At 52.1% G+C, this 26,178-nt stretch overlaps 1 protein-coding gene across 1 annotated transcript; it reads right to left on the minus strand.

Annotated features, from left to right (window-relative positions):
- Positions 1–4,348: 4,348 nt before the first annotated feature.
- On the minus strand, positions 4,349–25,380 carry ISM2 (isthmin 2). The gene is made up of 6 exons (XM_030950382.1): positions 24,673–25,380; positions 10,497–10,757; positions 9,641–10,016; positions 8,736–8,876; positions 8,171–8,248; positions 4,349–7,713 (listed from the first exon to the last, which is right to left on the minus strand). The coding sequence occupies exons 1-6, from the start codon at positions 24,811–24,813 to the stop codon at positions 7,196–7,198; spliced, it is 1,515 nt and encodes a 504-aa protein (XP_030806242.1). The 5' UTR covers positions 24,814–25,380; the 3' UTR covers positions 4,349–7,195.
- Between the last annotated feature and the right edge of the window lie 798 nt (positions 25,381–26,178).

Genomic DNA, 26,178 nt, shown 5'->3' on the forward strand with positions numbered 1-26,178 from the left:
AGCATGAGCTTGATGCAGTTTTTAGTCTGAGCAGCTGCTCATTTTCCCTCTGCTTTTGATCTGCCGATAGTAAATGTTTCAAACCCTTCCCATTTTTGAAGGGATTTGTGATACTAGGAGTTCAAGCTGTTCCTCTCTTTTGCATATCCCCTTCAACACAGTCATTTCTTATGCTTCCACTAGTCTGCTCTACAAGAACGACAATCATGCAAACCAGTGCTAGGGAAACTCCCACCCACAGAATGGTTCTAGAAGGTTGTGGGGCCCAGGGCCAGCTACCTCCAAGAGCTTCAGGCTGAAGCAAACTGGTTTTTTCAGAAATAAATCTCACCTCCATTTAGAGTCTACAGGGTGCAGTACTTTTTGCTCATCATACTTCAGCTACTGCTTTACCTGATGAGGAACAAAATTGCTTGTTCTCACCTGTTAATACATTAGCTCCTGGAGCTGTCTTCAAAAGCAAAAAACTTGTTTATAGGAGGGGTGAAAATCTGACTGATCAGAAGCATCAACCTGCTTAACCTTAAGGGTGAGAGAAGTGCTTGGTTTTCTTTTTGAGGCATGAGCTTCTCTTTATACTTTGTTTTTTCCTAATGTTTTCTGCAGAGCTCCTCTAGTAAGCTAGAAGAGAGTAATGTTATTGGGTGAAATTTACTGGTTTGGGGATTTTTCTTGTGTTTTATTTTTTAAAATCTGAATTGTATCTGGTAACTGTTCCCTTCAAGAGAGGAGACAAGAAAAAAACTTAAGTGGTTGTTTTAAAAAAATCCTGAATATAGTTGTTGGAGTCTCCTTTTAAACTATAAAGAGCATTCTGCCTGTTCTCACTACTCCAAAGTGCTGAAGTATGAAAAAATCATGATAAAGTGTGTACAGACAGGCATCAAGAATGCAGCATGAACAAAATTCTGTAGTGTGTACTCATCCCTGAGCTGACCTGTGAGAACAAAGTAAGTTGTACAAAGAGGCAGCTATAGATGTGGTAGAGTTTCCCTGTGCCATGCAGGGTTGTCTTCCCTAAAGCATGGCTGGCTGGGAAAATGGATGCAGGTGTTTTCCAGGATTTTTGTGCACAGATGAACGCTGTACACACCCGGTAGGCTGCGGGGGGTGGGTAACATGATGAAGCACGCTGATCCCACTGTACAGCCTCTATGCTTGGTTTTCTGCTTGGGAACTCCTGGACAGCAGCGTGGGAAACCTTAAACAGCAGGGCTAGCAAGTGAGTTCACAGCCAAAAATTTGGTAAAAGAAGAGCAAAATTATTCAAAAACTGAAAAAAATGAGCTTGTTCTAAGTCAGCTTGAGACAAAGGTGACAGCTGAGTTGTGATGTCTTTGCTGCACTTCGGCAGCTATGCTGCGGTAGCAGTGCTTGCCTGCTGCAGGCTCTGCTGCCACAGCTGGGCCAGGGCAGCAGAAGGCAGGCCCTGCTAATCACCTGCTGCTGGAAGGTTAGGAAGTGGGACAGGAAGGCAACTGAAGTGGAATTTTAATTGCCTTCCTTTCATCACAAGCAGGGTTTACTTCAGGCATCCTGCTGCTACTCTAATAGGGCACGCTTTGGCCTCGGCCAGCAACTCACATGCATGGGGCTCATGGACTCAGGGCTTTGCTCGGAGGCCATTTGAGGGCTCTTCCAGCAAAACTGACTGCCCTGGGTTATGCTGGTGCTTCCCCAGCTGGCTCCCTGCCCCACAGGCCGGGAGGAAATCACCATCCCCAGAGCCGCAGAACAGGCTATGTAATGTAGCCGTGCCTTGGCTGCCATTCACACGTGAATCTCTTGGACTGACCCAGCAGTGAAGGAAAGCTTGTGCTAAGGCTGTGCCAGGCTGTGCACTCAGGCAGAGCGTGCCAGGCTGTGCCAGCTCTAACAGGGCACAGCAATGGTAATTAAGGCCTTACACCACTTCAGACATTGACTTGGTGAAGGAGATCTGAGCCTTAAGTCATGCTAGAGAAGGTCACTGCACTACATCTGCCTACTGCCAGCAGACACACACTCCTGCAGCTACAGCTGACCTCCAGTGCAGCTGCACAATGCTAATGAGAAACCCCAGACCTCTGCTTTGCTTGGAAGTGCTGGAAAACAGTCACAGTTTAGTAGTCCTTCAGCTATTTGGGAAAGGGAAGGATGTATAAGATTAGGGAGAAAAGCAAGGTTCAGTATACTCTGGCCCAAAGGCTCTTTAAGAATCTGACAGGGAAAAGTCTTGTAAATTAAAGAAAGCAAAGTTAAAAAAACAGAAAACAGAAGTGAATTTTCCCAGTGATGGAAGTCAGAGGTGGATCCTCACTGACTATGCTGTTATGAGGCACATGGAGATGAGTAAGAAGCAACCATCAAACAAACAAAAAGGGGTCTTTGAACCTTTTTAAGACTGTAGGCAATGCTGTATATAACAGTTTTATTAGTACATAAGGGAAGGCCTAATAAACCTGTAATGAATCCAGTACATCTCAGTGTATCAGATAATATACTTGGTAACTTAAAAGTAAAAAAAAAAAAAAATTTACATTACCACTGGTGCTGTAAAAGACAAGTTTAGGAGACAAGTCTGGAATAAAAAATTATCTTGATCAAGTGGAAAAGTGAGGTCAGCAGGACTACAGCTGAAAACCTGCAGTGTGCTGGGGTTTGGTTTTTTTTCATGTCTTCTGCTCCAGAGGTGTGCCACCAGCACAGATGACCAATGTAGCTACACAGTGAGGTGTGTCCCTTCACAGAACAGAACAGGGGTGTCTGAAGAGTTTGTTTCTTCTCTGGAACTACAGTTTTAACTCAAGATCCACAGACCACAACCACACCTTGCTCTTTCCTAGGCTAATACCAGGTATTGCCGTTCAGGCTGCTGCACAGGCTTTGGCTACACTCTCCTGGCATTATCATTCTCTTTTCTCCTTCCAGAGGAGATCCTTCTGGGCCCAGCTGGGCTTTTGGTGTGCTTCCTAAGAAGCGGATTCCTGGAGCTGGAGCCCTGAAAAAAAATCAGGTAATGGGATCTCTGTTGCTGTAAACATGTTCCTACAAAATCTCATGTTCATCCCTGAGAGATGGGCTTTCCTCACCCCACCTGTGCCCCAGCAAAATCTGGGCATGGCTCCTTCTGTGTGCAGACAAACACCCACCTGTGCCCCAGCAAAATCTGGGCATGGCTCCTTCTGTGTGCAGACAAACACTACATGCTGGATGCCAGGGGACTGGTCCAGCTCCAGGCTGCCAGACTGACAACTTAACAACCACCAGTCAGGAAGTTTTGTGCTCAAAGCAGCAGGCAAAACTGCAGTTTAAGACTGCCACAGACTCACTGCATGATTTCAGGTGACATCTCCAGGTCTTCAGCACCTGCAGAATTAGGGCAGGAATTCTCCTGCTTCCATCCTCTGTGGGATTTCTATATCCCAGGAGTTTCACAGCAGGGTCCATCATCCAACACAGCAAGGACCTTGTTGCAGAGGATAAAAGCACATTAGGCATGTTATATACACAGCAGTAACTGCTGCCTGCTCCTCCAGGGAAAGTGATTTTCTCTGAGCAGAGTGGAGCTCAGCCTGCTACGCCTGGCTTGGGCTCCATGCAACAATGGTTTTGATGTTGCAGAAGGCCAGCAGGAAGCCCCTAGCATCCTTCACTGAGAGGAGTCACCTGCTTCCCCAGGCAGGGGCCAGCAATGGTGCCAGGCAGCTGTGAAGCAGAGTCCCATGCTAGAGCAGCAGATTAACCCTTGACAGGTGTGCAGCCAGCACAAAGCAAAAGGAGCAAGACAGGAGGGGAAACAGCTGGAAACAGCAAGAGCTTGGAAGTGTTGATGATTACACACTAAATCAACAGCTACAAAAAGTTGTGATCCCTGGAAAGCTTTGCAAACCCCCCAGCTATAATTAGCTGTTGGCTCTGGAGGTGGCTTGCCAAACCATTTTTTTAGCTGGAATGATGCTGAGTATTTTTCCCCCTGCTGTGGTGTGCTGGACCATCAGCCAGCACCCAGCTCTGGCCAGGCTGACCATGGAATAAAACCCAAGATCAGGGCTGGGGCACATTTGCTTCTCAGCACTGACCCTGAGGGTCTTCTTGTAGGAGGCTTCCTTCCCTGTAAGCAGAACTTCACATATCCCATGGGCTCCAGATAGTCTTTCTTACCTGTGACTTTTGCAGCCAGACAACTTCAAATGCAAATGTTAAGGGAAGGAAGCAAAGCCACCAGAGCCACAGCTGGGAACCCAAGACATACAGTGTTAAACATAGCATCATCCCTCTCAACCAAAATAAATAGCAACACATGCTTCAGTCACAACTGAATGACATCAGCATGACGTATACATATATAAAGTGCTTTATTGCAGCATCAGATTAAAGAATTCTCTGTGAAATTTTGTAGGAATAAAAGACATTTTATATATATATTATATATATAAAAACCAATAAACTTAAGGAGTGAAAGCTTAGAGATTTATCACTTAAATAGCAGTGGGCTGGACAGAATCTTTGATGGGATATAAAAATAAGCACTTGCTGAATGTCTACTTTTCTCACAGTGTTCTGCAGAGCCTCACGGTGCATAAGGTGCTTGCATGAGGAACAACAGAGCTTGTTTCTCATGCTCCAGTTTGTGCCTGTATTGTCCAAACCACAGAGGCAGCAAAGCAGAACAGCTACTTGGCTCTCAACTAGCTTTTGTGGGGATATCAGGGAAGGGGCAAGTATCAATGCAAGAATTTTTTTTACTTGTCCTTGGACAGAAACTCCAGTTCCTACAGAAATTACAAAGTTTTTTTTCTGGGAGTTAGACTGGTTGACATAGCCAGAATAAAGAGGAGGGTAAAAATCCTGGGTAACACTCTCACTGTAAGAGCACTTCCTCAGAGAGCAGCCAGTCTAACAAACAAATTGGCTGAGCTTTTACAAGTCTTCTTCAAGAAAGACTGTTTGTAAAAGTCCTGCTTCCATGCTTGGGTCCAATACAGAACACTAGGCGCGTTCAACAGGAGGTTTGTTAAAGTCTGCACTGATGGTAAGTAAATTCCACTGGGAGTTTGGTGAAGTTAATGACGGCAAATGGCATGTGAGTGGAAATACGCTCTGCTGAATGACTGCAGTTCACATGCTCATCCTTCCATGGCTTCAGACACTCATGGCTTCATTTGCATCCATGTCTCTTGCTGAGGCTCCCTGGCTCCCAGAACCAACCCACCACATCACTGTCACCCCCTCCTGACCACCTCTGTATGACCTACCTCTTTGCCAGAAACTAGTGAGTGAATGACCATCTGGGCCAGGGAACATGCAGTGATCATGGAAATGTTCCAAGGTCTCCATCCATGCTTATCTGGTTCTCTTCCTTCTCACCATTTACAGAACACTGGTCATCTCAGACTGCATGTCTGTTGGGAAATGGATGATGTCTGCCTGTATTTTGACAGAACCCATATCCAGAGTCTAGGGATACAAGGGTGTAATAATAGTTGAGTAAGAATAATTCAGCAATAAATTCATTAATATTTTTGTTTTACCACCTATGAAGTCTTAGGTATGGATGACCAAGGATACAAAATTCTATCAGTAACCAAGGCAAATGGATCAACATACACACAACAGATATAAAGACACCCCCAGAAAGACTCCCCAAAGAGCTTTCAGACCAAGAATATTCACCGAGGCTGGAAAAAGCTCCTGTAAAAAGGACAAACAGTACAGGATGGTCAACTAAGGACCTCTGCAACCAGTTTTTTTCACTCAACAGTGCCCTGCAGAAATACATGGAGTAGCTAGCAGCCTTGCATGAAACTTCTAGAGTAGAAATGACTCCATTCTTCTTTATGTGTGCTTGACTTTTATTTCCCCGATGCATAAAATTTCATAAATAAAAGCTATAAATTTTCTGCCAGTTCAGCAACTGAATGTCCAGGGACAAAGGTGCTCAGCCTAGTTTCTCTGCAGAAAAGCTTCCAAAATATGCTGGGAGACACTGCCATGGACCTGTGAAAAGCTGAATAAAACCCAGGCAAAATCAAAGTGCCAACAGAGAGCATCATGATGCCTGATCTGTGGACACCAGGTATTGACATTATTAGCACGTGTGTCTTCCTCTTCTGGAGCCACACTTGTGAGTCTGGCCTGGAAGTGAGCCCGAGGGGTCCACGGCTCGGTTGGTCTGGGCTGCCTCCAGGTGGGGACCTGGGCAGACACAGACTGGAGCAGCTGGGGACATGGGCAGACTCAGCATGGAGCAGGGCTACCTTGGCTCAGTGCTTTTTGCTCCTCACCAGCAACGGCATGAGCAGTGGCCAAGGTGCCTCCTGCCCCTGGCAGGGCTGTGAGTGGGAAACACAGGACTTTCTTTTGGGCCGTGTCACAGGTGCTCCTGAGACCCTCTGGGGACTGCCAAGGGGCCAAGGTCTGGTAGAGGGCTAGTGCTGTGACTTGCAGAGATGCTACCACCCTGTTCCTCCAAGCACCACGGCAGAGAGGCTGAAATGCACACTAGGTGGTGTCCCCATGCTGACCTCCTCTGAGATCCACCTATGTGTAGCTTTGGCAGCCAAACCCCTGGTGCCTAGGCAATCTTGCCAAGCAGGCCCAGGCAGCCAGTCTTCCTCCTGCCTCACAGCCCACTCCCCCAGACTCACAGACCCATAAGCCTTTCCCTGCTCCTTCCCAACCATGCACGCACAAACCCAAGGATGGGGGGCCGGCTCTGTATGCCTGGTGGAAAAGCCCTGCACTCTCTAGGAAGACCTATCCCCAGTTTCACACATAAACCAGGGCAGGTGTACAGACCAGAGCAGGCAGCCATGCCTGCGGCAGCACTTCAGATGTGGTGTGAAGCCAGCAGGAGCTGAGCCCACTTCACCCTGTGCTCAGCTTTCAGGCTGCATTGAAAGGTCATAGAGAGTAAAAGCGGACAGGAGCAGCCCCTTGTTCCCCTTATACCTCCCAGCCCCTGCTGCTTTCCACATGCCAGGCCAGGAGCTCTGGACTGCAGGACTGCTCTGGGTGGCACGGCAGGGACTGCACCACAATAACCTCCAGCACCCTCAGTAATGGGAGGAGACTCCTCTGAGGGGATGAGACAGGCAGCGCATCCTCCCCGTTTTGCCTGGCACCACTGAGGAGCCCACGAGCAGGGCAGGGCTGGCCAGGCTGCGCAGGGACACAGCCGGTGGCGGTGGTGGCCCCTTTGAGAGTGGCTGTGCTAGTACTCCTTGGCCTCCTGCAGCTGGGACAGGTACTCCTCCTCGGCGGGGTTGTCGGCACAGCGCTGGCCATTGTTGGGGGGCCGGACGGCGTGATAGCGGCTCCAGTCCCCCTTGCAGAGGATCCAGGGCAGCATGTCCACCTTGTAGTGCAGCTCCGGAGAGAACTCGGTGCTGATGAGGTTGGGGACGCCGGCGCCCTTGCCGCGGGTGATGAGGCGGGTGTGCTCGTCATAGCAGCAGTGCTGGGCAGCCAGCGTGGTGCTGTCCAGGGAGAGCATGGAGCGCAGGCAGAAGCGCGCCGTGGGCTTGTAGATGTCCAGGCGCTCCTTGGGCCCGCTGGCGTCCCGCCATCGGAAGCTCTTGCCCCGCTGCTCGTCGCGCAGGTTGACGGCGCTGTAGACGGCCTCCAGCGGGTAGGAGCAGGGGCAGCTGGGCAGGTCCGTCAGCACCTTGCTCAGGTACTTGGTGAGGAAGTCGCTCTTGCAGTTCAGCCACTTCTCACAGCTGTCCACCTCTGGGGAGAGTACCAAAAGGGTGAGGGCATGCATGCTCTGCACCCCATTTTACCCAGCAGCCATTTGCCTGAAGCCATGCCAACCCCACCAGTGGAGCCTGCAACCACCAGGCAGGAGCAGCCAGGCTCCTGGGACGAGCTGGAGCCAGCTCCACCCCCAAGGCAGTGGCAGAGGAAAGGGGTTTTGTGCTGGCAACATTCCCTTATGGGAGAGGGCACATGGCAGGCTGGCTTCAGCCACTGAACCCTAAAGCTGTGCTGTAGCAGGGCTGTGGGAGCGACTGGGTTTTCCAGCACGACCACTGAAGCCTGCACATGGCAGTGGCTTGGTGACTTAGGTCTGGACACCAGACACAGGACCCCTTGGCTGAACCCTGAACCCTCCCCACCAGCCAGCTACGACCCTCCCAAGGTCTGTCACTGAAGCCCCCAGTGCAAAGCAGAGGCAGAGGCTGACCTGAGTTGAACAGCTCTGTGCTGTTGTCGCTTTTGAAAGGTGTCTCCTCTGTGGGGAAGACCATCTCTCTTTCTGCTCCTTGAGACAGAAGAAAAACCAAAACAAAGAACCTGGCTGAACACGGGAAGAAATGTGGTTTTTCCCTCTTTATGTGCACCAGACACCACTCATCTCCCAGCCCCTCTCCTGCCACTTCTTTGGTAACAGGGCCCTGTGATTGGAAGGAAGGGCCAGCAGCAAGACTGGCCCAACAGAGGCTGTTAGTTATGTAAATCCCAGAGGATAGAGCTGGCTCTCAATATGCTTGAGGAGAGGATTTCAAGCTCCCAATATGAGAGAGGTGCAAGAAGTCACACACTAAACTTAATGCCAGCCTACACAACTGCCCGTGGAGCCATGAAGCCCAGTCATAGCTTCTTTGGGGAAACAAAGCCCCCTGGTCATTAGCCCTGACCACATTAAACACAACTAATTCTTGAAGCATGAGCAATGCCCAGCCTGCAGCAGTGGGCCAGCCCACATCAAAGTCAGACAGTAGCCAAGGACTGTTCTGGCAGGGGCTCACCAGGGCAGTGTGTCAGATCGCAGGTCCTCGACTCTGTCGCTGTGCAGGCATAGCCACAGGAACGGGTCCTCTTCTGGTTGCCACTGCCACAGGTGATGCTGCAAGGGGACCATGGGCTCCACTCCTCCTCATCTTCATAGTCTGTGCACAGCAGGCAAGAGGCAGAGAGTGATAGATCTCAGCAAAGCTTTAGCAGCAGGGGAGCCAGCAGCCACCTGGGACCTCCCTCAGCTCTGCCTCCATCCCTGAACAGGGACAGTGCTGCCTGGGGCACATGGAGGTGCCCAGCTATGCAGAGCCAAGGGCCAACCCCATCCTCAGTGCCAAGCCCAGGGAAGCAGCCCTGAGCAAAGGCTCTCATTCTCACAGCTTTGCTCCCAGTCATACCAACCCAAACAGGTATGATGCTGAACACCAGTATCAGCAAAGGCTGGCTGGTTCTGGGGTCATGGCCAGGAAGCGGCAGGCAGGAGCTGCTGTGGTGTCCTGGCCCATCTGCCCACTAGAATCTGCCATCTAGCTCTCAGCAGCTCCTCTCCTGGGGGGAGCCCAGGTCTGTGGAAAAGGCTTCTGGCACTGATGTCACTACAGGGACCTGAGTCAATGGCAGCAGCACTTGTCATTAAACATTTATATTGTATGTCTGATCTGAGCATGCCTTCGCTAGAGCCCATGCTCCAGTGTGAGTACATGCAAGGACAATTCCCACTGGGACACGGGCATGTCTGACTGCTGGCAGCCCTGGCTGAGTGTGCTGGCCTTGCTCCTTGGCATGCTTGCTTATTTTGTAAGCAGGAGCTGAGCACCAGTGTGCTGTGATCTCTGGTGCAGGGCTGCAGGCCAGGCAGGACAATGCAGACCTGCATTGCTGGTCTGCAGGGCAGCTGCACGTGCCAAGAACTCACCGTAATTGTATTTTTCCTTAAAGATCCAGTTTTTCTGCCCGGGCCATCGCTGCTCCCAGTTACCACCTACTCCACTAAGCATGGACTCCTCCTCCTCATAATCTGTTGTGTAATCTTCCTCTTCATCATCATCCTCTTCTTCTTCCTCCCTGTCCCCTACATCCAGGTTGTCATCCTCTTCCTCCTCTTCCTCCTCCTCTTCATCTTCCTCCTCCTCCTCCCCCTCAGCAGGGTCAGTGTATTCCCAGAAGAGGGGCCAGAATAGGTCCTTGTGAGACAGCCACTCAGAGGATGTCAGAGACCAGTCATTGCTTGTCTCCTTCAACAAGTCCATCTCCATCTCAGCCTGAGGATCATCCACCACTTCAATGGTCACCTGGAGGGCAGATATGAGGCAAGGCAGTGAGCTGGGGCACAGCCCTTGGACAGACCCACCAGACCACGCCCTGGCTCCCAGCCCAAGAGGCCACAAACACTCAGGGCTGCAGGACCGTATGAGGAGCACAAATGGTATCTCCTCATCCAGAGGGACTGAGCAGGGACAGAGTGGGAGCACAGGGTGGCTGGTGGTCACCCACAGGGGCCAACGCCACCCTCAGAAATTGAGAGGTCCCCCATGTAAGGATGGTTTACTCCTGCTCTGTGAAGAGAGGGTGGGGAGGCCAGGGGAAAGGCTCTGAGCAAATTCCTCAGTCAAGGAGCTTCTCCATGCCAGCTATCTGCAGCTGGTAGTCACCAAGAACACAGACCCTGCTCATGAGATCTTTTCTCTTACGGAACCAAATGAGGCTGGAGAACACCACTTTCACCACTTTCACCCACATCCCCCCGTGGCCCTCCCAGACCCACTCCCCACCTGGATGTTGGGGTTCTGGGCACTCAGGTCCACGTTGGCCAGCCCCGGCAAGTTCTGCAGGTCCAGCATGAAGGGCAGGCTCTCCTCCTGGCCAGCAGCACTGGGCTGGGGCAGCACAGGGCTCCTGGCAGCCTGCTGAGCCAGCCCTCTGCGCCTGTGCCGGCGCAGGCCAGCCTGCCCGCTGCGCCGCAGCCCCCGTGCCCTGCCCGAGGGGGACAGCTCCTCGTCCCCTGCTGAGCGGGGGCTGGATGATGCTGACACCTGCACAGGGAAGAGTCACACAGAACAGCTCTTGATGGCGCTGGTGCGGGGCAGGGAGCAAACCACCACCCAGCAAAGATGGGTCTGGTTTCCTGCCCCAAACAGTTCCTCCACCCCATCTTACTGCATCATCAAGAGAGCAATTAACATGTTAATCAAGTTAATACCAAGTGCCCTGTGCTGTGCCAGGGTTCAGTTCTGCTGCACCTGAACCTACAGGCCTATTCAGACTGGTACTTCCCAAACCCATGACCACCCTCCCTGCACTCCTCTGCTGTCCCATTGTCCACCTTGTCTGGCTTTCCACTTCTCACTCTCCCTTTTTAGCTATTTCTCAGTCCCTGGAAATGGGTTAACAGCAAGGGTTGCTTCTGGTCACAGAGTTACCACAGGTCATGTTTAATATTTTTATATATTTATATAAAAAGTTTACAACCAGGGCTTTATGACAAAGGGGAAAACCTCACCCAAATACATTGTTCTGTGGTACTGGTATTAGGGCAGATGACTTCAAGCAGCACAGGTTTAATTGAAATTTCTGATGGTGCCCAAAGGCTACCACAAAGACGGAAAGAAACTGCTGGCAGATATAACCCAGCTACCTTTAGCCCTTTGGGAAAGGGAAGATTCCCAGCCAAACAAGTCAACAAAACTCACTTGTGAGTGCTGCCAGTGGCTCTCAGTGCTGCTGCCACTCCAGGGGCACAGGGCTAGCCCTGCAGTCCCAGGAGGAGCAGGGCTGGCAGACAGGGAGCTCTGCCCGAGAGGCAGCACCAGCCAAGGACTGCGCTTGCCCCGAGCCCCGCGCTCCCCGTCCCGCACCCGGTGCGCGCTGGCACCACAGAGCAGCGAGACTCCAGGGGCCAGCAGGCTCCAGTGTGCCCAAGAAACCCGAGATGGGAACAACTGGCAAAGCCCCCCCGAGGCACGGGCGTCCTTGGGAAGGTCTGCAGGGCCCTGCAGCTCAAGGCTGAGAGCAGAGCTGCCCGAACTCCCAGCATCTCTGCCAGCGTCTGCCTTTTTCTGGCTGCCCAGCTGAAACCCCTTTTGTTCCCAAGCTCTCACCCTTCGCATCAGCCCGGCCGAGAGCCGTGGGATTAACCAAGAGCACAATCCCAAGAGCACGGAGTGCCCCCTCCCCGCAGCCGGGCGGGGGGGACGAAGAGAGGCATTTCTACCTGCAATTAGAGCCAGATGGTTTGGGGAAGGACTCCCCTCCCTTTCATCCTGATCACTGGAGCACTTCAAAGGCAGCTGGAGCCCAGCCAGACTCTCATGAGCGCACACAGCCCGTCCCCAGCCCTGTCCCTGTACATCAAAGCCCACGATCCCTCCATCCCCGGGGGAGGGAAAAGAGCAGCAGGGACGCTGCTGGTCCCTTGGCTGCTGCCCAGGGCAGGCTGAACGCAGGGAAGGGTCGGTGACAGACTCCACCAGATGGGCCCTGAGCAGAGAGGGCTGCAGAGAGGACAGAACCTGGGCTGCACAGAGAGAGCGTTTGGGGCTTGCCCCTCTCCCTGGCCTGGAGGACTCCTGTGGCACTGCTGGTAGCAAACCTGAGCAGAAAGACCCCCCTGCACACACCTTCCCCTCCCAGCTCCCTCTGTCCTCATCCAAACCACAGTGGTTTCAGGAAGAATGCACGGGAATGATGTACCTGGCTCTGTCTCAGCCTAGTTCCCAGTGCCTTAGCTCCTTGCTAGGTCTCCTGTCATGTCCCAAGAGTCCCTGACAAGAAACAAGGAGCCCAGGTGGAACAAAAACAGCAAAAGGGGCTGAGCAGGCAAACATAACCATGTCTCAGTGCTGGCTGCACAACACTGCCTGCTGTGCTGGGTTTGCTGCCAGCTGCACATGCCCAACACAACCCCTGCACAAGAGACTGGCAACAGCCAGGAAAGGCTGGAGTTCCTGCCTGATTTGCAAAGAGCTTATTGGGCTGGGTGAGCTCGTGTCACACACAACCCAAATTTAATACACATGGAAAGTGAGGTCTCCTCTAGCAACAAGATCTGAGCTCACCCAAGGACACCAGAGCAAGCAAGCCAGGAACAGACTCCAAGTCTCCAAATTTACACTCAGTGCCTAATTCAGATTTTACGCCCAAACAAGCTCAAGAAATTCAGAGTACTGTTCCCACAGGGAAAATGTAAAACTGCTCCAGGAGAACTGGCTGCAAAAGTGTTGCAGGGCAAACAGAACTCCCTCAGCTCCCAGATACCCTGGAGGCATAAGCATAACAGGGGTGGCCACCCGGGATGGCCAAAAGCCCTTCAGCAATGGTCACTACAATGTACCACCCAACACCTCCCTCCTGTTGGCATCTGCAACGCTCTAAAGGCTTGCTGGGTTAAAATCTGCCCCTGCATCAGATGTCCCTCCCGTCTAAGGCTCAGTGCCCTGCCCCTGACAGCCAATCAATGGATTTAACAAGCTCTTAGAAGGCCCAGTGCTCCCTCCAGGTCAGAACATCCATGGTATCAGATGTGTCTTCTCCAAGTCATTGATGGTGCCCTGACAGCCACACAAGCACCACCTGAGGTTTGCATCCCTGCTGCATGACCCCCACCCTCTCCTCTGCACTGTGCAAGCAGCAGCTGGATAAAGCCACCAAGGGCAGAGCTCAGCCACTGCAGTGGGCTAAGGGAAGAGAAGACTTTGCTTGTCCAGAGGGAACACTCTATTCCCCTGCTCTCTGTAGAGCACAGGAGAAAGCCTGCAAACCATTGGAGAGCTCATCAGCAGCAGCTCCCTTCTCCTTCCACCCCCATGGAAGCAGAGTGCAGTGCTGGGAAGCCATCAGTGTCTTCCAGCCGAGTTCCAACCTTCTCCTGCAACCAGCCAGCACCAAGCAAAGGAAAAAGCTGAACAAGGAATTGCCACAGCTGTTCCTCTTTACACTTGGCATATCCTACCTGGCTGGGAGTATGGGTTCCCAGGGCAGGATACCTGAGAGAAGCTCTGGGGCAGCACTCAGGAAAGAGCATGGAATTTCCCTTTGTGAAGGTCATGTTTTGACTGAAGGCTCTAAGCAGGATCATACCTGCCTACCTACCAGCCCAGGAGCCCTTCCCACATAGTCCAGGCTGTCCCACATGTAGGACTGACCACTGAAACACCTTGAGGCACAAGCTTAGAAGAGAAGTTTGGAAGGGGAAATAACTCATTAGCAATTCACCCCAGTGTCATGCCTACTTTGTACATAACATGGGCAACAAGGTGTGTGGAAAACGTGTGGGAAAAGGCCACACAACATTGCTCTAGAGACCAAAAGCTGACATTTTTCCATTTCTAGTCCATACACCTCTATAAGAATTGCTCAAAAATCTGGAGATGATGAAGAGAGCAGCCACAAAAACATTTCAAGGGATGGAAAGTCTTGTACAAGTCTTGTACAAGTCTTTTCCAGTGAAAGACTTGTACAATTCAATTTTGCTTCTCATACTGAAAAAAGAAAGCAATGACTCAGTTTTCCAGTTCTTTAAGGCAGTAATCCATCAGGCACCAGAGACTATAATCCAGAACAGAAACACATAATAGGAAGCAATGTGCCCAAGTCAAAGCCAAAAAAATTTAACTGAGGAATAAGGATCATGCTTCTAATGCCATAGGTAATTAATCACAGGAACAATTAAAAAGAAAAGTGACAATTTTTCTTCTGGAGACTGCCAAACCCACATCACTGGGCTCAACACATGAGTACTGCAACTGCACTAGGGAAGAAATTCAAGGCTCTAGTAATTTCTTCTGCTCTTAAAATTTGTGATTTTGCTAGAAACGTCTGTAAGGCTTTGAACTAAATCTGGATGAAGGAAGCAAATGACCAATGTTCATGCGCTGCAGCTCTTACTATTAGAGACATGACATTTCAGTTTAAAACCTGAAAACATCATCAGACGATTTCCTGTGCTGTACTGCACTTTGGCAACCAGGGACACTACCGCCCTGCCACTTACACAACCACAGGTACTTGTCCCTCCAGCACGTTCCTCAGCATCTCTGCAGGAGCTGCAAGCTGCCAGAGCACCCAACAGCAGTGCTCTCTGTAACTACAGACTGCTGAGCAGAGCTGCCCCTCATCACGGGGTTACACCAATCCAAGCACACCTGAGAGAACCCCCCTGGCAGTGAAGCACTGCCAGAGCATCAGCAGCCAGCGGGGCAAGCAAGTCACCAGCACAGGACAAGCTCAGAGGATGCAGCTTCTACCCACACCTATCCCAAGCCAATTATCAAGCACATAAACTCATTCAACTTGAACCAAGGAAACCTGTGCCACAGCAGCCAGATCAGAGGCAACATTCAGGCTGTGCTTTGGGCTTGTTAACACTGCAGTGAAGAAAATGACGTATTTGCTAAAGGCTGGTATCACACTGAGCTATAATTATAAGGAATGGGGGCTTTTGTTGCTTAATCATTACTGCTTGTGTTAGATTTCCTTTGAACAGTTTTACCATGCTGTATTGAAACAAGAAACCACCAGAAGAACTATTGATCTTTTCCTGAATAGACCTTCCTTCTCTTTCCCCAAAGCTTTCCAACATTATTTTAAAATCTGTCTGTTGCAAACTTGCCCACTTATGAATTAGTCAAGTACAATTTTTTTTAACCATAAAACTTTTCTTTTTATATTTACCTAAATGAGCTGCAAGGATCTGGAGAAAGTATTAAAAAAATTATCTTTGGACCGAAACTGGGTAGGAACAACTCCAGAGTAGGATTTTACTATAAAGCCATACTATAAAGCTATGGAAGTAGAGAAGGCTGGTTGGTTGCATTAGAAGGAAGCCCAGCATGTCTGGGGTTAGCTCTGGGGCTGCAGTTTGCAGAAAAGCTCATGACAGTTTTTGCTGGCGGGATGGGGAGAAAGGGAGGTTATTCTAATGCTAACAGGTAACACTGCTGTCTCTTAAAAATAAAGTGAGGTTGAACAGCAGGGTGATCACCAGGAACAGATGCAGTGTGCCATGATGCCTCACTCCCATAGAACATGCTTTCTCCTCTTTGAGGCACTGCCCAAAGAAAGGGCTTTTTTAGCCCAGCCAGCTGAAACCCCCATGGCCTCCTGAGGGCTGTAGTTTGATCCTCCTGGCTCATAAGCCATCCACAGCACATAACCTGCCTACTGGCAGGCTTTCAGCCAGATGGAAAATCCATAGGACACACATGAGGCAAGTGACCTCTGCCACCCATCAGCTCATCACCCACTTAAGGGATTTCCCAGAGCCCTGGCAGAGCACAGCATCTTCTAGAGGTGTCAAGAGCTGGGTGGGTACCTACCAGATAACAGGGAAGGCAAACATGCCACTCAGTTCCTGTTACTGTCTCTAAGACCTTCTGAGCCACAGTCCCAGCCATCAGATCCAACACATTTAGACTCACAGGCAGGTGGCTTAGCAGGAGCTGTCACTCAGGATTTTGACATGTGAGCTCTGGAAGATCTGCCAGAGGTAATTTAAAGAAGTTAACATCTCCAGCTCCCTCCCTCTTCTTCTGCTCTGGGTTACACTGCTGCCTGCAAAGGGGCTGTGGCACAGGTGAAGAGCAGAACTGAGACTTCCCAAATGCTGTACTATCCCCTCCACCTCAGGATCAGCTTACATGGGTGCTGGGAGGGGGGTTATTGGTGTTTGTTTTCATAAGTTTGTTCTTTTCTTTTAATAAAGACTCCCTTTAGGTTTTAGGAGAGTTCTACAAGTGCTCATGGAGCAGACAAGGCACTTGGTTATCATGCTTACGTGGGCAGATCCTGTTTATGACAGACCAGCAGGAGCCAGCAGCAAACTGTGGGCTGTGCAGATAATTATTACGCCTTCATGATTATAATTTTCATCCAGTTATCAAAATACTTCAGATCATATGGTATCACTTTCTTTTCTAACTAGCTTCATTCCAACTGTCTTGGGTAGGGAGCTGCAGGAGGCAGCATCAAAGGCTTCCTCATGTTTCACATTTATTTTCATGTCTCACAGTTGCAACAACTGTAATCTCAGAACTCTTTCCAAGGTCGGTGACTCAGTTGCCCCTGAGGCAGAGCCAGCCCTGGAGCAGAAGACAGCACAGCACGGAGAAGCAGCAGCACGCAGCACCATGAGGAGCAAGGACACAGCATAGCTGACTTTGTGCAAGACCAAAAATGAGGAGGTTGTCCAGGCTACCGAGAATGCTCCTCACCATGCATCCCACTGGCACAGCTCCTCTCACCAGTCAGCTCTCCTGTGGGTGTGCTCATGAGTAACCTGCCCAGGGCACCCTCACTCCCCTGTCACTTGTGACACAAGGAGGAAAAGCAGCAGCCTTGTGGCCTTTCACTCACCATGCCAAGCTGCTGACCTCCTCATGCAGATCATGGTTGTTTCACTGGCAGATGCTTCTCTACCATAAACATCTTCTTTCTGTTCAACACTGAGACAAATTTCTTTGTCTGCAAGGCACCCATTTTGCAGACAAAGAAAATGACACACTCCTCAGGTGGTCTGTGGCCAGGCCAGGCATACATGGGGGTCTCCCATGTTGTACTCAGAGAGGCTCTCAAGAAGGTTCACCACAGTTCAGTTCCTTCCCCCCTCCCATCCCCAAGGGGAACTGGTCTGCTTTCTACACAGATGAACCACACAGGCCTCGGAGTGGAGGAGCTGGAGCATATCCTTGGCAGTGCCGATACATCCCAGCACAGCACATGGGGCTGTCCTTGCACCAGACCTGCCCAAGCACACAGGTCCCAGGGGACAATTATTGATGGGTGGTGCCTGCTGCAAGGACACAGCTGATGGCAAGGCACCCATTACTTGAAGATCCTGAGACTTTGGCTCAGTCATGGGTATGGGAGCAAGGCTCCCACAGAGACTGCATGGAGAGGTCCCCAGAGAGATGAACAGACACATCCACATCCTCTGGTGCTCTCTGGCAAATGCTCCTGCTAGGGCACATGGTTTCTGCTAACACAGTTCAGCAGTAATACACATAACCTCCCAACGCATCAGAGGGAGTCTAGAACAAGCTGCTAACTTGTTCCAGCTCTAAACCCCATGTGCTTCAGTAACCATTAACTTGTTCCAGCTAAAGATCTGCATTTGCTAGTCTGCACACCATAACTCTCCCACTGCTCCAGCTGCTGCTTCCTTGCCTGCCACAGCCCAGGAAGAACTGCAAAAGGAAGAAAACCCCAAACAGCGCAAAGCAGGTGGAGAAACTGACAGGACCCGATCAACACCAGCCTCCCCCTGCCGGCTAGAAGAGGTGAGGAGGGAATCACAGGCAGGAGGGAGTGCAGGGGGCTCCTGCTCCCCTTGTCCCTCAAACGGTGCACAGGCTGCCCCTCCACACAAGCAGGGGGGCAAGGAATGCAGCCAACCAAACAAATGCAAATCCATCAGGGATCCCTTCAACAACAGACAAAATGGGCACCTGAGCCAGACTTGGAGTATCTCTGGGCTCTGCACAGGAAGGGATCCAGGCAGGGATGCTGCATCTCATCCTCCTGAAAGGGCAAAGCTGGGCTGACTCTGAGCCAGCAGTCCCTCTCCCAGGTGCTTGGCTGCAGCTCCCCAGCCTGGGGTCAAGCTCAGCTCCCCTCCCCAGGCAGCTTTGGTTTTAAGGAGCCATCACATGTAATAAAACCACGCTGTCTCCAAGGGGAAGGTGTTGGGAACTGCATATGAAGATATCTGTACAACACCTTGTCTCGACGGAGGTGCTCATGGTATGGCACAGTGCAGCTGGAATTCCCTGGGATTTGGCTGCTGTGGGAATGGCTGCAGGTGAAGGGGACGGCAGAGAGGACAGCAGGAGGAAGTGCCGAAGTGTTAAGGAAGAGAGGACATCCCAGGGAGGCAAAGAGATGCTGATCCACATGGGGCACTCCCACAGCACCTCCAGGCCACCCAGCAAACATTGCCTCCTCAGCCAGCAGGTACCTGGGGCTCAGGGGCTGGGAAAGAGCCGGGGCTGCCTTGCTCCCCCTAGGCCAGGGCTGCCAGGCTGGGGTGGAAGGGGCTCACCTGAAGGCCCTGTACCCATGCCATGTGCCAGCCTCCTGTCAAGCCCTAACAAGTGCTAGTGGCTCTCTTGGTTTGGGACATGTTCCCACACATGCCTTGCAGCCCAAATCCTGAGTGGTAGATAAGAGCCTGCAACACCAGGCCAACCAGCAGCTCCTAATCCAAGATAAACCCACGCATCACAGCATCTTCCTTGCATCATGGATGTTTTCTGGCCATCTGCAGTCAGGTCTCTACCCTGTGCCTGTCTTGTGGTGCCAGGGGACAGCAGAAGGCAGCAATTGACTGCATTTAGTTCCTCTGAGGTTGTATCCTTGCCCTAGAGACTAAACTAGCCTGAACCCCATGAGGCATTGGTGCCCTTCGTGCCAAGGGCCACCTAGGACTCAGAGCCAGGCAGGTCACCATAGCTTTGGTGTCTTTGTCTCATAAGTACCGAGATGAAAGTACATCTCAAACAGCTTCTCAGACAAGCCTCCAGAGTCCCTACACAGAAGGAACATGGAGACACTGAATTGCTTGGAAGCAACACCATGCAGACTGACTTTTATAGCTGGCCACATAAAAGAATCAGGCTGCCCAATGAAGGTTCCTTGAAAAAACATCCTACCAAACAAACAAACAAACAAAAAAATAGTCCTTACACTGCACTTTTGCAAGCTTCTGTTTAAAACAAATCCAATCTAACACTGAAATATGCTGCAATCTCTTCCTTGCTCCAGTATATTATACAAAACCTGAGCCTCTGGCTGATAAATTTGCTTTGAAGGAGCTGGACAGCACAGGTACACTTTGCTGGCCTGTCTGCAGCTCAGACTGTCCTCAGGCTCCCCTAAGGGAAGTATCAGGCTCCCTGTTTTGAGGATTATTCTGAGAGGAAGAGTACTTACTGCTATTGTGGACCAGTCTTCACTCCCTACCCCTGCAACACTGACAAGAGCAAAGCAGGAATTACTCTCTAGCACGCTCCCTCTATCCCCCCACTGGGAAGATCATGGTCGGAGGCAGGATGAGTTCCCCTGTTTGACTGTCTTTGAGGAAAGGGTCTGCACGAGTTGGACAATTTTGGGAACCCAGAGGGAGTGTAGGGCAATACCCTGTGGGGCGATTTATGCCTAATCTCTTCCCCTTACATGTGCCTTTTACAGGAACCCCTTTGATTGGAACAATGGGAACGCAGCAGACCTATTTGTGCAGTGAAAATGGAAGAAGCCCCCTTGTTGGGCAGCTTCCCTACACCCGGCTCTCCTTTGTTTCTGCTGCTGTCTCAGCCCCAGGGCGGGAGGGTTTTCAACTGTGTTGACTAAGATAATTTGGCACTTCTCAAAAGGGAATTTGCTACAAAGGGCGAAGTACCTCCCTGCACACAAAGAGCCCCTTTCAGAGCGGAAGGATGCTTCAGTGAACGTTTTGTACCCACAAATCCGACCTCCGCCAAGGACAAAGCCAGGGACAAGAACGCTTAATTGCTGAAGAAATGAAAAGGTAAAAAGCACATCCTCAGGCAAAATGACTCCGCTACTGACACAGCCCGCAGTGGCGGCGGGGATCTGGCTGTGCAGGCAGCCAGCACCGAGGCAGCTGCCCGCTCCCGGCACAGCTGCGCTCTCCCGAGCAGCCCGGCAGGAGCTCCCCGCAGGGCACACACCGGGGACACGGGCTGGAGAGCCACAGCACGGCGAGACCGCTCCCGGGACACCGAGATGCTCCTCTTGGCCAGAGCCCCGGAGGAGTCAGGAGGGAGCAAGAGCTGGGCGGGAGGCATGGGGCAGCCCCCGCAGACCTCTGTGCCTGCGCAGCCCAGCACCCCCGTGCTCTCCCCAAACCATTATGTTTAGGCTACGTTAGGGCTCCCGAATGACAGGGCTAGCCCGACTTACAGCCTCCTGACAAACCCCACTCAAGCCCAGCTGAGATTTCTTTCCCTTTAACACTTTTTCAATCTAGTACAGCCACACCACAACACCTTGGAGCTCCTTCACCCTCTGTCTGCTGGTATCTCTGGCCAGGCATCACATCACTGCTATACAATTAATTCTTAAATGATTTTTAATCAGGTATAGACCTTTAGTTTTACAAGTAGCTTCCTATTGCTTTTCTCACTGCCTGGTTTAACCAGTAAATAATGTGTAGTGTTGTTACTTGTTTCCTTATTTCTCAGGGGCCAGGAGCCAGTCATATCAGGGGCTGCACAAACCCACTGATTTGCAGCCAACTCAGCCCTTACGCTATGCTTGATATTTCTTTTGTTGCCTTCCTTTATCTCTTATCGCAGATGCCAGATTTGCTTTGCTTACAGCCTCAGACCAGGGGAAATCCAACAGCAAGTTCCAGCCTGGATCTGCCCCCTGTCCCAGCCCTGCAGTAACATTTGGGGAGTTTGCTGACGTTGCTCTTGGGCTGCTCTCTCAAGAGTGGTTCCCTCCTGCAAAAGAGCACCCACCAAGCCCACCAGAGCTGGACTGGGTGGCCTGGACCCTCCATAAAACACTGCTGGCTTGCTCTGCCTCACCCCGCCAGCGCTGAGATGCTCCAACACAGCATTCCCACCAGCACGGTTATTCCTGTGCACAACTACTGAAACTCTTGTGTCAGTTCACACAGATTTAATCACTCTGAACATTTACATTTGTAGCATGTCAGTACTGTGGCTGTTTTCTGTTTACCAGAAGAGCACCGTAACTGATTGGTATCAGCTGGAAAGAATCCAAACATCTATCAACAATGTTCAGGGCCAATATTTTGAAATCCAGTGAGTTTATCAAAACATATTTTTCATTTATAGCTCTTGACTTAATAAATAAATGAACCATTAAGTGATGTGATGAGCTGCACCTTGTCTTCACAAGGGACACAAGCTTTTCCAAATATTGTTACCCAAATCTGAATAGCCACTTAACAGTCAGTGCTCCATCCTGCCACATTTCTGCCCACATCAAAGTACGACACATCCAACCTGCAAAAGTGCCTCTTAAACCCCTGCTGTACACCTGTCTGCTGTTTCTGAACCTGCCTGCCTTCCCATACATCATCAACAAACCTCCAAAGGAGCAGGTACCTTCTCTTGTTAGAGTCAAGTCACAGTTTGGAAAGAAAACTGCCTTTCAACTTTTCCATCCTGCCTTTTCAACTTCTAGTCAAATAGGCTGAAGAAAGAGCAAAATATTCTCACTACATCTGTTGTTTATGCTGAGCATAGTATAATTTGGGCAAAGCTTTGCTGACCTGTGTCATTGCTAAGACAATGTAAACACAAGTACTTGCTCCTTTGGTAATGGCTGGAAATACTGGATCCTGACTGAGGTACGGGACTTCAGACATACTCATAAGGCTAACACCCAAAAATAAAGCATGTGTTCCCTACATCCTTCCTACAATAATAACAACACTTTCTATCTCAAAAAATTTACTGAAAAACTTATTTGTTTGATTTTTCTAACCTATTTTAGTATAGAAGTGCAACTCTAAAGCTCAGCACAGATTACAAAAAATCCCATTCGGTTCTAAACCAAGGAAAAATGTTATTTGATTTAAACAAAGTTATTAAATTTTAAAACGTCCAAGTTATGTAATTGCTTAATGGTTTTGATCGTCTATCTGCTCTGCTCTGTCACTTCTATTTTTCTCCTCACAGCCCACTTCATTCTACCCACATCTGTAGGGCATTACCCATAGTGTAACCAATACTCCAGCTGTGGCTGCCCTGCTGCCATAGAGACAGGACGGATCACTGCTGCAACAGGAACCATCTGTATCTATGACCCAAAATCACTCCGGATTTTTTTTAACCACCATGTTGCTGTGCTTGTGCTCTCTGCTTTAGTTCAAACAGCTGGGCATGACTACTCTCAATTGTCTCCTGCATGCACCAGAAACAGAGTATTTCATCCCAAAATGCAGCCAGCAGACACATGCCAGTACCTACTGCTTCCTCCCTGCCATGGGAACTGTGTCCCAGTACTCTGAGGGATGCAGGGTGCACCAACAGACTGCCAGAGGAATCCATTCTTCAACTTCCTCCTTGCTGCTAACCTCCACCTTCAAACCCTTGCCTGTACCCTTCTCGCATGTTTGTCTTTCTGCAAGAAGCAAAGGTCCCGGGGACAGAGGCGGCGCTGTGTAAGTGCCGTGTGTGATCCTTGGCTGGCCGCACAACGCTCCCCATTCACAGCCATTGACAAACCGCGGCTCACAGCAGCTCACACGCTCTCCCATGGATTTCAGATGTCACATAAAAAGGAGCCTGAGACTCCGCTGCAGGGTCCCGTGGTGAGGGCATGCACAACTTCTTAACAGACAGCTTGTCCCTATCCTTGGTCCCTGCCACGGGGCTGCAACACCTTCCTGGATTTCAAGGGTAAATCCCTACTCCTTCTGCAGCTGGAGTCTGAGGTCACTCTGCCTGACATTTGTCTGGCACCTGAAGCAGCATCTACGTCTATAGTTGAAGTTTCAGTAGCAAAGTACAGCACCGACATGATATTACTACCAGCAGTACAGCACATCATCCCCAGCAGTTCTCTTTGCATATGCTCAGTCCACACTCCACTCAAAACCATCTCCAGGCTTGACTAGCGGTACTTGGCTGGACGAAGCCTGTGCCCTCTCTTGCCCCTTGGCCAAGCATTCATGCGGCAGATTCCCTCCTCACACTGGTGCCCTGGGCTTCATGCTGGAACGGAGTTTAGTGCATCCAACAGGAGCTGCCAGCATGACTCCTCCACAGATCAGACCTCGTTTTGGCATTAACCTGCAATACGGTGTATTCCCATCACTTTGCACCTCCTCTCCCAGTCTGACACTGGAGATCAAATCTGCTGCTTTCTGTACGGCTGCGTATCACCAGTGAGGACTGAGCCGCTCGTACCGTCCTTCTCAAAATCCTCCTATCATCACTTTTCTCAATCATTCGTTTCACCTACTTTTAGCAGCAGCATTCTTTCAAAGAGTACTTTTTAAACAGAGCTCTACTGCCTGAATGACTTTTCCTCCAGAGAACAATTTCAAGATGGAAAACAGCTTCTTTTAACCACCCAATAGTCTTCCCTACTACCCGCTCTCCCGGTGGTTTCTTTTCCATTCCGTTCCTGTCATCCCCATCAGGCCCCACTAGCTGGTTCCCAGTCTGACCAGTCCCTCACTGCCTGCTGAGGCTTCCCCTGCCACGATCCGCGCTCCGCACTGAGCGCGGGCCAGGATCCGGCGCTCAGAGGAGCGAGAGCCGCAGCCCGGGACGTCCCCTCCTCCCGGCCCGGGGGTTCCCAAGGCCGTCTGTCCCGGCGGACACTGCCAGGGCCAGGTTGCCGGGACGAGAAGGAAGCATGGCCGCTCCGGAACCTGTCTCAGGAGCGTTTCGGAATGGAGGAGAGGAGAGATGGTGGCTGAAATCCATCGTGTTTCTGGTAGAAGAGATTCGGCATTCCTGGCAGGGCACCAGCTGCTAATTTGACTGCAGCCAGACCCCTCTCCTCCACCTGGGATGTTTGCCGCCAGAGGCAAAGAATCTTCCCGGGCACTGTGTCACGGCGCTCGGCCCCGAACTGAGGAAGCCTAAAGCATCCCCTTTCCTTCAGCCTCTGTGCAGTGCAAAGACCTGAGGCTTCCCGAGAATCCCGCAGGCCAGGAATGGGCTCTGTCCCTCAGCGAGTGAGGAAACAGCCATCGATAAGGGGGATGGGGGGGCCCTGCTTCTCCCCGCTGCAGCTTCTCTGCCCGGAGCTCTGGGCGGCCGAGCCGCGGGACACGTGTTGGATGCTGCTCCCGTCCGAGACGCACAACTGCCTCTGAAGGAGGGAGCCCCAGGTGCCCGGCTGCCCCTCTCAGCTTTCCCGGGCACGGGAGGGGGTGCAGAGGCTGAGGAAGAGCTCGCCCCAGCACCCTCCCGGCTCTCCGTATTTCCCCAAAGATCACCCTACCTCCGCCAGCTTGGAGCTCCTCTCCTTCGGGGTACTGCTGCGCGGTTTCCCCCTCACGGGCAGCCCTCTCACCGCAGCCAGGAAAGTTGTCAGGAAGACGAATCCGAGGATGAGCACGACTTTCCCTCTAATCAGAGGCATCTCTCCCTTCCTCTCTCCCCACCTCGCACGTCCAGGGCAGGCGGTCTGGCAGCACGCCCGCCCTTAATGCTCCAAATCCTGTCCTCTGAGAGGAGCAGTAAAAACGTAAAAAAATATGTATCTTATATATAAGCCACCGGAGCCGGGAAGTGCGGTGTCCCGCGGGCAGGGGCCGGGGTAGGGTCCGCCGGCCCGGGCCACTCCGCTCCCTCTGATCGCTCTTGCAGTTTGCCGAGCACCTTCCGCTGTCGCGGCTCCCCCGGGTCGCCTGCCGGTACTGATGTTGAAGGGTAACTCTGAAAAGCTTCACAAATGTGTGCGGGGAGGAAGGGAGGGAGAGAACTTCGGCTCCCCACCCCACTTCCTAATCCTTTCAGCAATCCGATTTCTTTTCCTCCTCTTCTCCTCCCCTCTTCGAGTCACTCCCCGGTGCTGCCGCCGCTCTGCAGGCAGCGCCGGGCACCGGCGGGCGGACGGCAGGCCGCTCGGCAGGGAGAGGCTCCCGGTCGCATGGAGCGCGGTCCGGCCCCTCCCGGGCGCCCGCCGCGGCTGCCTGGCCCGGGCACGGCCCCGCCGCGCCCCTGCCCCGCTCGGAGGCTGCCGGCACTGCCAGACCTCCCCCTCTCCCTCCGGGCGCTGCCCCTCCGGGGCGCCACCGCCCGCTCCGCTCCTCCCCTCCCGGCAGCTGCATGGCCGGGGCGGCCGCCGCCCCTCGCCCGGCGGTGCCCGGGGCGCGCTGCCCCTGCGGCGGGCCCGGCCCGGCCCGGGGGCTCTTTGTTCCGCGCCTCGGCGGCGCCGGCCTCGCACGAGCCCCGCGGCACCGGGCGCTTCCCGCCAGGGCAGCCCCGCCGCCGCAGCGCCCTCCCCGGCGGGGCGGGGCGGCCGCGGCCCCGGCGGCTCCGGCCCGACCGCACGAGGCGGGGAGGATGGAGGCGCCCTGGACCGAGGGGCGGGAGCGGGGACGCGGCCGGGCCGGGGGCTCAGAGCGTCCTGCCGCGCCCCCGGGGAAATGAGCTTGCAAAAGCCGCCCCTTCTCCCCCTTCTCTGAGCGCCAGGGCTGGGGCCGCTCTGCGGGAAGGGGGGACGGGCCCCCCCGCTCCGGAGCCGGCTCGCGACGGGCAGAAACGGGGCTCTATGCTCCCCGGTGAAAGCCCCGGCTGTTCCCGAATCGCGGGAGAAAGTTTCTACCGCTCAAAAGAAGTCTTTATTTCATGATCTGCTGTCTTCTGCACCGGCAGCATCTTATCCAGCCCCCAAAGCCTGTTGGAAACATGGAGTGGCTTTTAACTTGGAGTGTAGAGAGTATCTTTTCCAGCATTTCCACAGGCGTTCATGAGCCTATGAAGGAAATTAGGGAAAGGACTA

Source organism: Camarhynchus parvulus, chromosome 5 (genome assembly GCF_901933205.1).
Source record: "Camarhynchus parvulus chromosome 5, STF_HiC, whole genome shotgun sequence".
NCBI lineage: Eukaryota > Metazoa > Chordata > Aves > Passeriformes > Thraupidae > Camarhynchus > Camarhynchus parvulus.

Excerpts from the sequence above, each read along its gene's own strand:
- ISM2 (XM_030950382.1), bottom strand. The coding sequence starts at position 24,813 with ATGCCTCTGATTAGAGGGAAAGTCGTGCTCATCCTCGGATTCGTCTTC. Across the intron at positions 10,758-24,672 it reads GGAGCTCCAAGCTGGCGGAG|GTGTCAGCATCATCCAGCCC; the intron begins GTAGGGTGATCT and ends TTCCCTGTGCAG. Across the intron at positions 8,877-9,640 it reads TAAGGAAAAATACAATTACG|ACTATGAAGATGAGGAGGAG; the intron begins GTGAGTTCTTGG and ends TGCTGTGCACAG.